The 16,052-nt window shown below is 37.2% G+C and overlaps 1 protein-coding gene across 3 annotated transcripts in view; it reads right to left on the reverse strand.

Moving 5' to 3' along the window:
• The window catches only part of LOC141364386 (verrucotoxin subunit beta-like), a 30,817-nt gene extending 18,171 nt beyond the window's left edge, over positions 1-12,646 (reverse strand). For all 3 annotated transcript variants that reach the window (XM_073868994.1, XM_073868995.1, XM_073868993.1), the window contains exons 1-7: positions 12,400-12,646; positions 5,943-6,044; positions 3,733-5,432; positions 3,633-3,654; positions 650-746; positions 409-569; positions 221-303 (exon numbers count right to left, since the gene is read on the reverse strand). In XM_073868994.1, the coding sequence (XP_073725095.1) occupies positions 221-303; positions 409-569; positions 650-746; positions 3,633-3,654; positions 3,733-5,432; positions 5,943-6,044; positions 12,400-12,499 (2,265 nt within the window). In that variant the 5' untranslated portion in view covers positions 12,500-12,646. The remainder of the gene's footprint in view (positions 1-220; positions 304-408; positions 570-649; positions 747-3,632; positions 3,655-3,732; positions 5,433-5,942; positions 6,045-12,399) is intronic.
• Between the last annotated feature and the right edge of the window lie 3,406 nt (positions 12,647-16,052).

Below are 16,052 nucleotides of genomic sequence, written 5' to 3' on the forward strand. Positions count from 1 at the left end.
CAATAGCTGTTCATTTGTATTTAACTATTTTGCATGCTAACAACAACAATGAAATAATAGTCAGAATTATATCTGAAATAATAGTGTGCAATAAAAAGAAAGAGGTTTCTAAGTCAAAGTCAAAACTCAATTTAAACATCCTACCAACTACCAATCAAATTCATTTTAGACACAAATTAAAAGATAAGAGTGAAAACTAACAAAAAGAATCTTGAGTCACCTCAGATGAGCGAGTCACCTGAAGTATCTTCCAGAGGCATTCTGCTGGGTAATCATCTTCATCTCTACATTTCCGAAACCAGACTTTTAACAAATACACAAAAATGAAACATGAAGAATGTTAAAGTCATGTATATTATTTATTTCTTTGGATTCAAAAATCTTTTTTTTAAACTTAAAGTTATTTACGTGATGATTTCCTGTAAAATCTTAAACGTTTAAAGATCTCGTCAGCTGTTTCTTGAGTTGATTTTGTTGAGACCGGCCCCTGCCTTTTGCCCAAGTTTTCGAACAACATCTTTAACTCTTTAATGAACTTATCCTCAGTAGACCCACCACCTGTGTTCAGTCTAAACAACATATTATATATTAACTGTAATAAACTCTGATAAATCACAACAGAATGAAATGAATGAAGTTATTAATTTACCTCATAACATGATCTCTGTATTCTTTAGTCATGTAGAGAGTTTGCAGAAGTGTATTCCAACAGCTGGTCCATCCAGGATTTATCAAACCACAATATCCTTAAATCAGAAACACATTGTTATCAACATCATTCCATATATCAAAGCTATAAAACCCCTTTTAAGTCAATTAATTTAATTATTAATTTATTAAAGTCAGTAGATGTGTATTCTGCCACTGTAACCAATAAAATAATAAAACAATACTCATAGCAAAAAATACACCTAACCCTAAAACAATTATAACAAAAGGTTTCTCAGCTGTTTTTTGTAGTATTAGGTGTCCCTAATAACATACTAAAAGTTTACCAAAGTTTGACCACTAGAAAGGTGTAATTTTCAAGATGGCGTCCAAGACAGGCAGGAAGCCCTTAAAATATCTCCTTCATTATTTCACCTAGCCAAGTAATCTTGGTGTCTAACCCCATGATTTATTGGTCTATGAATCCATTGGACTTGTCTAAAATGCACTGACATGATTACATACTTATGCAATACATGATTTTGTGAGATTACTGTAAGGTTTTATCTTTGTTTGGGGTAAACCAGAGATGTAGCCTATGCCACGGAACTCCTACTTAATATGTGTTTTAGACACATACACTTTTCTTGCTAAAACACAGACTTGACATTCAATGTAAAATGTATTGCAATGAAAAATAACTTAAATTGGAGTTGAGTAACATTGATCATAAACAACTCTGAATTAACCCGAACAGAGGCCTGTGTGTGAGCCCTCTAAAATTGTTATTCATTTCAATTTGAATAAGGTATTATGTAATTCATCCTTTTATAGATATTTATATACATATATATATATATATATATATATATATATATATATATATATATATATATATATATAGATATATAGATATATAGATTTTATAGATAAAAGTGGCATACTAAACCTAAGAATTGTTAGCATTTAAGAAGATGGTGGAAGAGAATCCTGACATATTGCTTGCCTCATTGAAATGTTGTTGGCAGCACAGTGTATTACACCTTCATTGCCGTGACTCTTCAGTGTGTGGTTTTAGACCAGCTCTACTCCTTCTTCACACAAAATAACCTCCTGGACAGCAACCAGTCTGGTTTCAAGAGCGGTCACTACACTGAAACTGAGAGCTTCCATGACTGAGAGCAGCAAAGGCAGAAAAGGGCAAATAATCTGTACTGACCCTACTGGATCTATCTGCCACTGTTGACATTGTCAATCCCCACATCCTCCTGTCGACCCTCAAGGCTATGGTTGTCTCTGGCACGGCGTTACTATGGTTCAGGTCATACCTCTCAGGGAGGTCATTTAGAGTATCCTGGAGAGGTGACGTCTCTGAACCCCAACGTCTCAATAGCAGAGTACCTCAAGGCTCAATGCTTGGACCACTCCTCTTTTCTATGACATTGACATGACATTCCTAGGTTCTATCATTCGAGAAACATGGTCTTTCCTACCTTTGCTTACCACTCTGGATGAAGGATTATCATTTCCAGCTGAACTTCGCACAGACAAAACTGCTTGTCATATCATCTGGCCCTAAGATTCATCACAATCTTATCATTCAACTTGAATCTTTGATCATTATGCCTTTCAGGAAAGCTAGAAACCTGGGTTTGGTCAGTGATGGTCAGCTTAGTTCCACAGAGCATGTTGCCAGCACTGCCCGCTCTTGTAGATTCATTCTCTACAACATTAGTAAAATTAGACCTTTTCTATCCAAGCATGCTACACAAGTTCTAGTCCCAGACTCTTGTCCTGTCCAGACTGAACTACTGCAATATACTCCCAGCCAGCACAACCAAACCCACTTTGAAGTGGTACTAAACTTAAAAGCTAACCAAGCCAAAGTAAAGTGATCTTGCACGACCCGACCCGACCTGTGGGGTCTCTGCAATGGAAAGACTGCTGCTCCAGAAAGCCGATGATCCACTGTAATTGCACAACTGTCTGCCGAACACAACAGTGCAGGGCATATGGACAACTTGTGGACAATGTCAAGTTGGGAATTGTGAGAACCACTATAATTAACCTCTATGGGAGAAAGAGTGTGACGACTATCTGTAAATCTAGTGAAGGTCACAGTGCTAAAAAGTTTACAAAATAAACCAGAATAAGAGGAAACAGCTGAAGAAAATAAAAAAGATATGTATAAATAAGAAAATTATTAAAAAAGGGAAAAAACATTCTAAAATGTTAAAAATAAATAAATAAAAGGGGTTAACGGTACTGAGGCTTCACATGGCAGCCCTCTTTTGATAGATTTTACAATATCACACAATTCTAATGAATTAATTTTTTATTGGAATCAACAGAATGAATATGAACTACAGAAACCACCAACACTAGGCAAAACAATATGGGAAAGGAGAAATATGCAATTTATTGTAATTGTTTTTTGCATAAATATGCTTGTAACCAATTTCTTTAATATATAATTGTACTTGTAATCACTCATCTATTATACATATATGCTTATGTTTTCTGGCTGACATTTCTAAAAGAGGAATTTCTATGAGACTAAGATGTTTAGCACTTTTTGTATGTTTGTGAATGTGGGTAGACTACCATTATTCAACAAAGACAAGGTAAAAATGTTTTTTCATTCTCTGTCCCCTTTAAGGACCTGATGGCTGCCATTTTGAAAATAGAGCCTTTCTTGAAGCCAAACATTGGTAAACTTTTAGTATGTTTTTAAGTACATCTGATACTACTGTAAACCATAGAGAAACCTTTTGTTAGAATTTTTTAGGGTCAAACCATATTTGCAGCTGACTAAAAACAAAAACTAAAAAGATTCTGATCCTGTGTTTGCTCCGATCATTTAAATCCATCAATTTAAAGCGATCCAGAGTCCCATATGTGCCATAAAATAACGTACATGTAATATTTAAAGAGTACTCTGACTGACTTTACTCTGGTAAATAAATGATAAACACCAGACTCACCCATAAAGGGACGGATACTCCCCTAAAAAACATTTAATATTCATTAACAACTAAAATAAATATCTGCTGACATGTACAGATATTAAATGTGTTATCATACCTCGGTTTTAACTATGATCACATCAGATTCAGTGGTGAAGTTGAGTTTCCCCACCGCTGCACATTTAATCTCATATTCAGTGCCTGGTCTCAGATCAGTCAGAGTTACAGTATTTTGGTCCTTCAGCACAGGTTGAGATGTCCAGATCTTCTCTTGATTTATTTTGTAGAGTAACTTGAGTTCCTCTGTAGCCGGACATGTTGAGGGTTTAACGTATATAATCACACTGTCACCTTTAACCTCTTCTGTGATTGGACGAGCCGGCTGTGATGGAGGAGTGAAGCAAAACGTTTCAACACATCCACCTTCATACAGGAGAATGCAGGAACCTGGATGATCATCCATTTGTTTTGATGACACAATAAACTTGACTGGTTTATGATCTTTTGAATCAATCAAGTTCTTAAACATCTCCAAGTTGCTCCTCATAGTCTTGTGGATGGCATCTGTGAGCCATGATGTTTCCTTCTTGGAGTCCAGGTCATTTTTATTTCTCATTGTTGAAGGTTCTAAGTAGGTCATTTGTTTAGGAAGGAGCACATCTGACCAGTCCAATGATGTGAATGTGTAGCTAACCAGATTTTCAACATCTAGATCCATCAAGATTGCACGTAGGTTGTTTTCTACTTTTGCACCAGAATCAATTAGTTGTCTGAGCAGTGTTTTGATGATCTCAGACTCTTCCTCTCTCGCCTTCAGCCATTCTGCAAGCTCACTTTCTCTGAATGGAGATTCATGATGATCTTTCAGTAGATCTATCAGTGCTGAGTCTTCAATCTTATCTCCACGGATCTGAGGTAACAGAGAGCCGAGTTTCTTCATGAGACTCAACTTGTATTTGTAACAGTTCTGCTTCATCTGCAGTATTTTATCATGAAATGAAGTTAAAGCTGAAGCAGGAGAGTCTTTCAGAAGATCACTGCATTTCATCTCAGTTGTATTTAAACTCTCTAATGCTGATGCTGTTTTACTGATTAGATCAATGCTGATTTCCTTCAGAAGTTTTGAAGCTCTCGAGTTAAGTTTGCTCAGAGGATACAGCCACACTCTCAGTGGAACCACAAGATTATAGTCTTCTCCCAGCAGTTTGGGAAGTTCAGCGTAAACCTTTAAAGCATCTTCAAATGAAGTTGGATTAGACGGCAACTGAAAATCACCATAAAATGTGACAGTGAAATTTTGCCCTGCATTCTTCTGAGCGTCATCCATGCTTAGCTTCGCCTTTACATTTACATCTACAGATAGTTTTTTGAGTTTCTCTAATGCTACCTCTACTTCTCCTTCTACCGCAGTTTTGTCCTCATCTGAAGAAACCTCTCTGTCGAACACAAAGCAGGCGTCAGCTCCGTACAGCACTGCCGTCACCACATGTGTCGCTGTATCATGATCAAACACCTCATGGTGAGCTATATTTTCAGATGCTAAATGGTTCATGCTCAGTTCTTCAAACCTGGTAGTTGAATGATAATGTAGAGTCAGTCTCTGCTGAATGAAAGACTTCTTGGTGTCATTGAGATATTTGGCTGCACCGGTTACGTTGATCAATCCACCCAACAGACTCAATTTCATAGAGGCTTCAATGTTCAATAAGTTTGATTTTTCTTCAATAGAGTCTGAAGCTGTAACTTTGAAATCTGTATTAATTTGATCATGAGATCGAATACTCAGCTTGAGCTTTTCTTCATTCCACAACGTGATTCCTGTAAGAGCAATACATGTTTTTTTGCACAACCTGCTGGCCAAGACTCAAACCAGCAATTCTTGGGTTACAAGCCTGACTCTTTAACCACTAGGCTACTGCCCCACATTATATCATTTAATGAATCTGAGTTTCACTACAAAACACTTAAAAAATCACACTTATTTTTTTTAATTGGAGAGAAATTAAAATAATACTAAGTTTCCCATTGTGTCTCTAAAGCACAATACTCAATAATGTGACCTGGATATTGTAGATATTATCATTGCAGGCACAGTAAGACATGTAATCAATGCATTATGATTGTGCTGCTATCAGACACAAAAATTATAATTTTATATCTATAGAGTATCACACCTTAGTGTTTTTCTTTGAAGAAGATTGTTTGATTTTGTACTTTAAAAAAAGTTATACAACTGATGCACATGGTTGTCCTATAAATCATTCTCTGAATCATCTGTTACCTTGTTTACTCATCTGGGTAAAGTCAAAGATAATTTTAGTGTGGTACCTGGCACGAGAGCATCTTTCCTGCAGTCGTAGAGCATCCCCAGCTGAAAGGGTCTCCCTAAAGCGGCAACTTCTATCACTCCTTCGGACTCCATATTGAACACTGAGAATATAAGACACATCAGTGAGGATAAAATCATGGAAAATCATGAACCTCTGATATTATTTAAAAAAGTCTATAACTCATAAAGTGCAATGTGAGATTAGACCCACTGAAGGAATGTGGGGCACAATTACTTGTAAGGGCCCATATACACAGAACAATAACTTTTTAAATTATACCGGACCATTAGTGTAGCACTGATTTGCATAATTAACAGAACATACACAAATGTATGATGAAGAAAAAGTAGCGGATTCACCTATAACAGCAAATTTATGACCAAACTAACCAAGCGCAATCTGCATCTCCATAAAGTTGGTCCTTGTGTCAAGCCACACTTGAACAACAGACAGCATCAGAAGCGTCTCTAAAAGGGACAAAAAGGACTGAACTGCTGCTGAGTGGTCCAAAGTTATGTTCTCTGATGAAAGTTAATTTTGCATTTCCATTGGAAATCAGGGTCCCAGAGTCTGCAGGAAGAGAGGAGAGGCACACAATCCACGGTGCTTGATGTCCAGTGTCAAGTTTCCACAGTCAGTGATGGTTTGGGTTGCCATATCATCTGCTGGTGTTGGTCCACTGTGTTTTCTGAGCTTTAGAGCAAGTTTTAGAGCATTTCATGCTTCCCGCTGCTCACCAACTTTATGGAGATGCAGATTTCATTTTTCAACAAGACTTGGCACCTGCACACAGTGCCAAAGCTACCAGTACCTGGTTTAAGGACCATGGTATCCCTTGGCAACCAAACTCGCTTGACCTTAACCTTGTGAAGAGGAAGATGCGATATGCCAGACCCAACAATGCAGAAGAGCTGAAGGCCACTATCAGAGCAACCTGGGCTCTCATAACACCTGAGCAGTGCCACAGACTGATCGACTCCATGCAACGCCGCATTTCTGCAGTAAATCAGACTAAGGGAGCCCAAATAAGTACACTTTTCAGTTGGCTCAGATTTCTAAAAATCCTTTCTTTGTATATATCTTCAGTAATATTTAAATTTTCTGAGATACTGAATTTGGGATTTTCCTTAGTTGTCAGTTATAATCTTTATGAAAAGAAATAAACATTTGAAATATATCAGTCTGTGTGTAATGAATCATTCATGAATACAAAAGTTTCACTTTTTGAATGGAATTAGTGAAATAAATACATTTTTTGATGATATTCTAATAATATGACCTGCAGCTGTATATTTATTGTCCAACATTCCCAATTTTTCTGATGCATGTGTAACAAGCGTGACATGAAGTGGATTCCAAATGCAATAGTTTAGTAAAGTTAGCTCCCTCTTCTTGGATTTGTGATGACCCAAGAAGAGGGAGCTAACTTTACTAAAAAAAGTTAGCTCTGGTATCTCAGTTCACCTTGGACGGCCAAACCATCACGTTCTCCTCCTCAGTTACAAACCTAGGGGTTAGGTTTGACCCGCAGCGGACCTTCAACGAACACATTAAATATATTTGTAAAACTTCCTTCCACCATCTTCGAAATATCTCAAAACTACGTCCTTTTCTAACTCTTTCGGATGCAGAGAAACTTGTACATGCCTTCATTTCCACCAGGTTGGATTATTGTAATGGACTCTTCACTGCGATTTCACATGCAGAAGCTACCGTACATCCAAAATAGCGCTGCCAGAGTCCTCTTGAGAGTCCGAAAATATGATCATATCACTCCGATCTTACATTCACTGCACTGGCTACCTGTTTCATTCCTGATTGACTACAAAATTGTACTGCTCACATATAAATGTATCACTGGGCATGCACCACCTTATTTACACGAACTCATCACCTTGAAACCCTCCCCCCGCACTCTAAGATCATCAGGCCACCTACTTCTTCATATCCCAAAGACAAATCTTCGTACTATGGGGGACCGAGCATTCTGTTCAGTTGCACCACGGCTTTGGAATCATCTACCATCTGAGTTGAGAGAAATACAGAGTTTGGACACTTTCAAGGCTGAACTAAAGACCTTTTTATTCAGAAAGGCTTATTTGTGCTGATTATTTTATTGTTTTTATGGTTTTACTTGCATATTTTTGTGTAATTATTATTGTCGCTGTCCTTGTAGCCCTTTGAGATTCTTCGGAATGAAAAGGGCGTTATAAATAAAATGTATTATTATTATTATTTATTATGACCCGGCGATTCTTCCTTCAGTTGCATCACGCTGAGCCCATTATGTCAGTGTCAGCTTTATTTATATAGCAAATTTAAAATAGCCAGTGTCCTACCAAAGTGCTTTATAATAAAAAAGGCACACAATAAAAGCAATAATTGTTTTTACCATTTACTATTAAAAATATTATTACATTAGAAACTTGTTATAAGCAATTAAACACACTGGTATTAAGCCATGGCAGCGCAAATTTTAGTTGTGTTTAAGTACATTTTGTGCATGCACTTTAAATAAAGCACAACAAGTAGAAGCATAATTGTTTTATACTTTATGGACTTCAATCATATTTCTAATACAATACTATTTTTCCTGAGCTTTGCCAACCACAAACGCCTCCTCTGATAATTTCTTGCATTCCTTTCCCTGGTTTTTAATAACTTTTGAAATACGATAATATTCCAAATGTTTTTCTCGATCTGTCCTATTGGTACAACCAGGGCCGGTTTCAGGGGGGGGGGGGGGCATTCGCGGACCGTGCCCCCCCAAACAGGTTGTTGTGCCCCCCCTACAATTTTTTTATTAATTTAATATATATGAAGAATAATTAAAATAAATTAAACATTGAATGTTTCATGACTTTTAATGTAATCAAATGAGGAAAATATAGTGGATATATGTTTTCTTTAATTAAAATAGACCAGTTTCTCTGATTGGTTGTATTGCGGGGTCTCATGCGTCTTTACGTCTTTAGCATATTTGACTTGATACTAGCAACGTGTTTTTTCGCGGCATTTTATGGATCGTGTAAAATATAGATATTAGAATATTTAAAACGAAGCACTGCCTGCTCCATCTGACTTCATGAAAACACAGTTCCTGTTTTACCCGATGTTGTATGTTACTCGTGTTTTGTTTCCTGATTTTTATTAAATGTTATATATTTCATGTGAACTCTGCACTTGCGTCCTTACTCCCGTTCCAAGTTCGTGACAGAATGATCCAGCCATAATGGACGCAGCAGGTTCACGGAGGGCGGCTCCCCCAGGAGTTTCGTCGAGGGGGAGTAGTGACATCGGGGTTCGTTCCCCATCAGCTCCGATGTCTCTTGGGGACCACCGTGAGCGATCGCTCGCTCCTGCGGGAGGAGGATCGGCCCAGGCGGTCCCCCAACGGTTGAGTCGTCGTCGACGGTCCCTCGGAGGACCACCATCCTGCTCGCAGGGGGATCCGGAACGGACCACGCCCGATCATTTCCCCGGGGTGGCTACCGAGGGTCTCCGTTTCCGCGAGGGGATGGGAGATGATTTCCGGGGGCATCTGATCGTCGACGATTCCCAGGAGGGGGGTAATTCGTCTGCCTCGGTTCTCGGAGAAATCGCTCCGGTTCTCCTGGCGCAGTCCGGCCAACCGTCCTATTGGTCTCATCCCGGCGGCTGCCGGCTTCGCCAGGGTCCCCAAGCCCTCCACCCCTCCCTTGGACTCTCGCTACCAGACTTTGTTTTTGTTGTGTTTTATGTGAGTGTCTGGTAGCCACTTGTAGAGGGGAGGGTAATGTCACGGTTAATCCGTGTCATGTCTTGTCTCTGTTCCGATTGTTATCACCTGGACATTCATTGATTAATTACCTGCCTCATCAAACCTGTTTGTCATTTAGTCTGTGTGTATATATACCTCTGTCTTCTGTTTGCTCACTGCTGGATCATTGTAATTTCTTCCCTGTCTGTTCCTGTGTTGGATGTTCCTGTTTTACCCGATGTTGTATGTTACTCGTGTTTTGTTTCCTGATTTTTATTAAATGTTATTTATTTCATGTGAACTCTGCACTTGCGTCCTTACTCCCGTTCCCCGTTCGTGACAAGTTTTGCGCATAGTTTGTGATCTTTTGCACTTTATACGGGAAATGAGCTGACAGTCTGTACCAGCTGTATGAGTGTGTGCTTGCACTGTATTTGTTGTTTTAATGCCTTGTTTTTGCAAGTTATTGTTGCTATTGCGTGCCCCAGGGCCGGCCCTGGGGATAGGCGGAATAGGCAAATGCTAAGGGCGCCGCCGACCCCTTGGTTAGTTATGGTCTGGCGCCGGCTCTGGGTACAACCTCAAACACGGCAATAATTAACCATTTTCCTTGACGACGTTCGGGATATACATGTACTCTGTTGTGATCATAGGTTGTAATACGATGCCGAGTGCGTCCAATATGGCGACCTCCGCTCTGATGACGCGTCGTGAAAACCCTCTATCAGTCACACAAGATTAATTTTACAATATGTGTACGTAAATTATTTTTTAATTCTGGTGTTATTTGCTATGTTAATGTTTTAATCGGGCAGGATAATGGATTTATAAAAAAAACGTTAAGGTGAGTGTGTCTGCTGCATTCTGTTAATGACACGGGTATAAATAAAGTTTTTTTTGACATTCAGCTACACGGGCAGCGTTATTTCTCTGAACAAGTTTAGGTAACTTGTAAGTTTAGATAACATAATTACAAAACCAACAAATTACTGCATACACATACGGTACAAAACATTATTATTTATTTGGATTTCAGAATGAGCACGTTTGTCATTAATACTAAATATGCTGCGGTCTGTCTGCTGATCTGATACTGTAATGAAGATGAATGTATAATAACTGATTAAAAAGCAAAATGTACAAGTTTTAGTAAATAACTACATGCTTAGGACGTTTGTGTTGTAATAATGTACAGGGTAACTTCAGATATAAAAACGAAGACTTGTAAAGTGATGTTTTATCATTAAAATCTGATAACGTTCATTGATTTAATAGAACATTTGGGTATACCAACATGGCGGCGCGGTGGCTTCACAAGTGTGACGTCATGCGCAATCCAGTCATTTATATAGATTAGTGGGTTTAAGCTGTTTTGGGTCAGTATGTCTACCTTGAATTGTTAATGTTTTTCAAGTGTTTAGAGTTGCTTCCAAAAGATAATGTAAGTAGGTCTTCAAAAAAATGGATACAGACAACAAATCGGACTTTTGCAGTGTAAATCCAGCCTAAGGTAATCTTCCTATTGCAGGAGGCAGGTCAGCCACATCTCTTGCAACATTTAAAAAAACATTAAAAACTTTTTCAAAAATACTTTACAGAGAGATCTCTATCTCTATCTTTTTAAATCATAACTCTACCTCTCTCTATTCTCTCTTTCAGGTATTGTTTCAGAATAGTGAAAACTTGTAACTTGGTAGAAGAACTTTTTGTATTATTGCCTCACTATGAAAAATCGTTTTATTGTTTCCTAATCACTGTGGATAAAAGCATCTGCTATAGATGTGTTCAGTCCATGTAATGTCTGGGGCAGACTGGACATTGCATGTTTGAGATACAACATCTTCTGTGGCATTCTGTGGGCTCTCACTGCACTGCATTTTTTTTCTGAACATCTGGGGTTCTGTGAAATCTTCCTTTAGTTAACCACATATCCTGTGTTGACTGCAGAGAGTGTTCTTCAGTGGATGGCAGCTAATTCATTTTCTGTTTTGCTGTAAGTCACAAAGCACCTGCACCCATGTTTCTCACACTTTCCTACATACTGTATATAAGCTACATTACAGTTTTTCTAATATTTCTCAAATTTTGCGTGCATTTCTCAGAACAATTTGTACAAAATGCACAACATCAGATTTCCTGCAAAAGCGTTTATCTTGTTCAAAATCCTTTTGTTCATCTCTCAAAATATGTTTATGTCAGTCCCATCACAATGGAAAGTCCTTGTCTTAATGTTTATGAAGTCGAAATGTTTAGCAATGTTGTCAATATAACAAGAGAACACAATTATAGGTGTAATGATTTTCTGATGATGTCAACTTTATAGCTACAGTTTTAATGATGATTGTAAATAAACATGGCTGCACCTTTTCAATTTCAACAAGTTACTCATTCTTGTATGTGAAATATTGATTGCAAAGGATTGGACAAAACTCACATTTACACCTTTACTTTTTTTCTGTACAAAATGTTACACACATTGTGGTATTGAATAAATCGTATTTTACGGTATGAATACAAAATAATAAAACTAGAATGGTTTAATGTAAAAAAAATCTAATCTCATCTCAAAATTTCCTCCTGATGACCTCCTGATGTCCCAGGCAGATTCTCATCCACATCACAACAGATATCTTTCCTCTCAGTCGCAATGTAGCAAATAATCACTCATCTAACACTTCACACATTTACATTTAGTCATTTTAGTCAATTCACTCACCTTCATCAACTGTCGCAGAAGAACTGAACAAGTGAGAACATCCTGTCAGTGTTGTGCAGCATGAAGTTGTCACTTTCATTTTCAAATTTAGAGGGGACATATCACGTAAATGTGACTTTTTCCATGTTTAAGTGCTACAATTGGGTGTTCAGTGCTTTTATCAACCTAGAAAATGTGTAAAAGATCAACCCAGTAACTTAGTTTTGGTAAACCATTCTCTGCAAGCATGTAAAAAATAACTTATTGAAATTTGGCTCCCCTTGTGATGTCACTTTATGTAGTTTCATGAGGTGTACAGATTCAACGTGATATCTGATAATAAATATGTTGAACTGTTATTTTGTAAAGTATATATACATGATATTGTTATTTTGTAAAGTATATATATAGGCTACATGATATTTGCAGTCTTGTTGTAAAACACTCTTAAATGTTGGTGGGACTATAATACAGTTCTTCAAACACAATATACATCATTAAAAAACTACTGTACATGGCAAAAGGTACTCTAAAGAGAAACATGCCTGTTGTGTTGTTATATATGCAGAGTAGGCAATGAAACTTGTGCCAGAACAACAGCTGACAATGCCTGCCAAAATGGTGAAAATGCCATGTTTTTATTCTTGTGGTTTTTTTTACTGTGATGATGAGATTAACTGTGCTTGGACTGGACTGCTGCCTTGAACTTGAAAACACATTTGCTGCGTCCGAAACCGCCTACTTCATACTATATAGTACGCGAAAAGCAGTAGGCGAGGCGAGTAGTATGGCGAAACAGTATGCGGAAAGTACCCGTATGACCTACTACTTCCGGTTAGATTTTGCAGTGTGCATACGATGGACACTTCACTATCCCATGATGCCCCGGGAGAGGAGTTATTCAACGAAGAAGAAGAGGCATGCGGCTGTTTTCGCACTGAAATGACAGGACGTGATGACGACGTATGTCACGTGATGTAGCAACATGGCGGATGTAGTACGTCCGAATCTCATTCATACTATCAGAATTCATACTATACAGCACCTACTGTTTTAACGGCAAGTAAGTAGGTACTTCATCTTATTCAGTACCTACTATACAGTATGCGGTTTCGGACGCAGCCTTTGTGCGCGGCATGGTGCTTTCTACCCAACAACAGTGCGCGTGCACAGAGCAAAATGAGTTAATGTTCACGTCTTTTAGGTTAACGAACAAGTACACATTAACATGTCTCAAAATAGATGTCTTAGTGAGTATCATAGTAAACAACTGATTATCTTAAACATTTTAATGCATTCGGTCTTATACAGTACGCCTGTTGAAGTCTCTGTCATTAAAGTTAACTAAATGAGAAAACAAGAAGAGAAAAACTGTCTAACTATAACTTTGTAACAAAGATGAATCCAAATTTATCTTAAATAGGCTCAAAAGTGTAGTAAGATTTGACAAAATTTACTGCAGTTAAATATAAAGAGATATTTTGTTTCATTAACAGACAGTAAATCAGATGGGAGAAATAGAAAAGTTTAAAATTTAGCTTTACATTATGTTTACATGCCAGTAACCCATGCAGTCAGTGCACTAGCCTATAGGAATATTTATCTAATGTAGGGTAATATGAAGTAATCAGCAGTCTCATTCATGCTTTTTGCACATTGTTCTATTATACTCTCAGCCCCCCTAAAATGAAAACCCTAGAATTGCCCCTGCTTACATGTGACCTGGATAAAACCTGCCTTTTGAATTTTTCAAAACTTTGAACTCAGTTTGGATTAATAAACAGGATTGTCCTGATCCCATCAGAAGGGTGGATTCAGTTGTGATATTTCGAACCAAATAAAATCTGAGTGTTTTTTAAGTGAATGATCACAAAATAAATGTTTACTGATGATATATACATTTCTTCATATTTGAAGCACATATGAAGCATGCCACATCTAATGAGATATGGTAAACAAATTCACAAAGCTGTCAAATAAATGTCACTGTTGCTCACAGCTCTATAATTCCACAGTATATTAAAGGTATTGCGGAGGATTTTCTTTTTCCGGGTGGATCATCAAGACTATTGGTCCTCCTAGTTGTCAATCAGGAGTGTTGCGCAATTGCATTTTTTAAAAAGTGGAGAAGGCGGTTCTTTTCTAAAATTCGAGAAAATCCTCCGCTACACCTTTAACAGCAATGACAACACCACATATACTCCATATACATATACTAGTCATTCAGTTAGCCTAGTTAATTTCTCAGAATTGGATCTGTAATTGCATGTCTAATGTGTCCTTCATTAACATTGGTAGCTGTTCTGGTTCTACATTAGGCTCAGGGCAGGTCCATCAAAATTGTCATCAAGAGAAAACTCAACATTTAAGATTTTATTTTTGATCTATAATACTGATCATAATGTTTCTGTTATGAAAAGTGTTAGCACTTCTAAAAGCTACATCTGTTATCAATAGCAAAAATGTATATTTATACACTCAAGAATGTTTTAATGTAACACACAGATATTATATTTATAAGTTTATTTATTTGTAAAAACGATGTAAAGCTAAATAATATTTGAAGGCATGTAATGTAAAGCTTGATTATATGTTTCATAAATCTGTATACGGTTTAAAAATATCAAAGAAACTCTTCTAGATTTCATCTGATGTCCATGCAGTCCAGACCTACAATCACAAATATGATTTGTGCTCGTGTTAGCCTACTTCATTAAATTTACTGTTAGTCATCCTATTAAAAATAAAATTATTTAATCATGAAACTCAGTTTTCATGCACGCACGCACCCACCCAGGCACGCACGCACGCACGCACGCATACACACACACACGTTTCCATGTTTTGTGGGGATATTCCATAGACGTAATGCATAGGGCTGGGCCGATTCACTTTTTCCATTACCGATATGATTTCGATACCTGTATTCTTTCTGAGTATCGACCGATCCCGATCCAATACTAGTATTTTTCTTGATCCATTTAGAATGGTGTGTGTGTGTATAAACATATAAATATATATACGCACACATATACACACAAAACATGTTGCACAAAATCAGGAGAATAACATGTCAAGTGAATTTTTTTTTTAATGAGATACAAGTTAAAAGAATGTAAGTGTTCTTAAATATTTATTAATTGTTTTTGAGTGGAAATACGACTGAGCAAATAAATAGTTCAAGTACATTTTTACTTAATTGCACAACCTGTCACAACATGAAAGACTTTTTAATCAGATGTTAAAATACGGCTTTAACAATTCACAAACTCCACGGGTCCTCCTAAAATAATAATGACTTAATAAACAAAATCAGACTACTTACGTTCAATAGACATTCATTACTTTTGAACGAACTGATGAGTTATGACCTTGCCAGTGATTTCTGTGATTTTTTAATTGCTCATTGTGTTTAAAATTGTACTTGACATGTTTGATCTAGAATTTGTGTATGGGGTATTATGAATTTCTATTGCATTTCATGAATATGTGAAATATATTTGGTTCTACATGCTTTGCATTGTGAAATGTCATTTTTGACTTGAGAATTATTAAAGTGGGCAGAGAATAAAACACCATTTTTACCTTGTCTTTGTTGAATAATGGTAGTCTACCCACATTCACGAACATACAAAAAGTGCTAGACATGCTAAACATCTCAGACTCATAGAAAT

This window comes from Misgurnus anguillicaudatus, chromosome 6, assembly GCF_027580225.2.
Source record: "Misgurnus anguillicaudatus chromosome 6, ASM2758022v2, whole genome shotgun sequence".
NCBI lineage: Eukaryota > Metazoa > Chordata > Actinopteri > Cypriniformes > Cobitidae > Misgurnus > Misgurnus anguillicaudatus.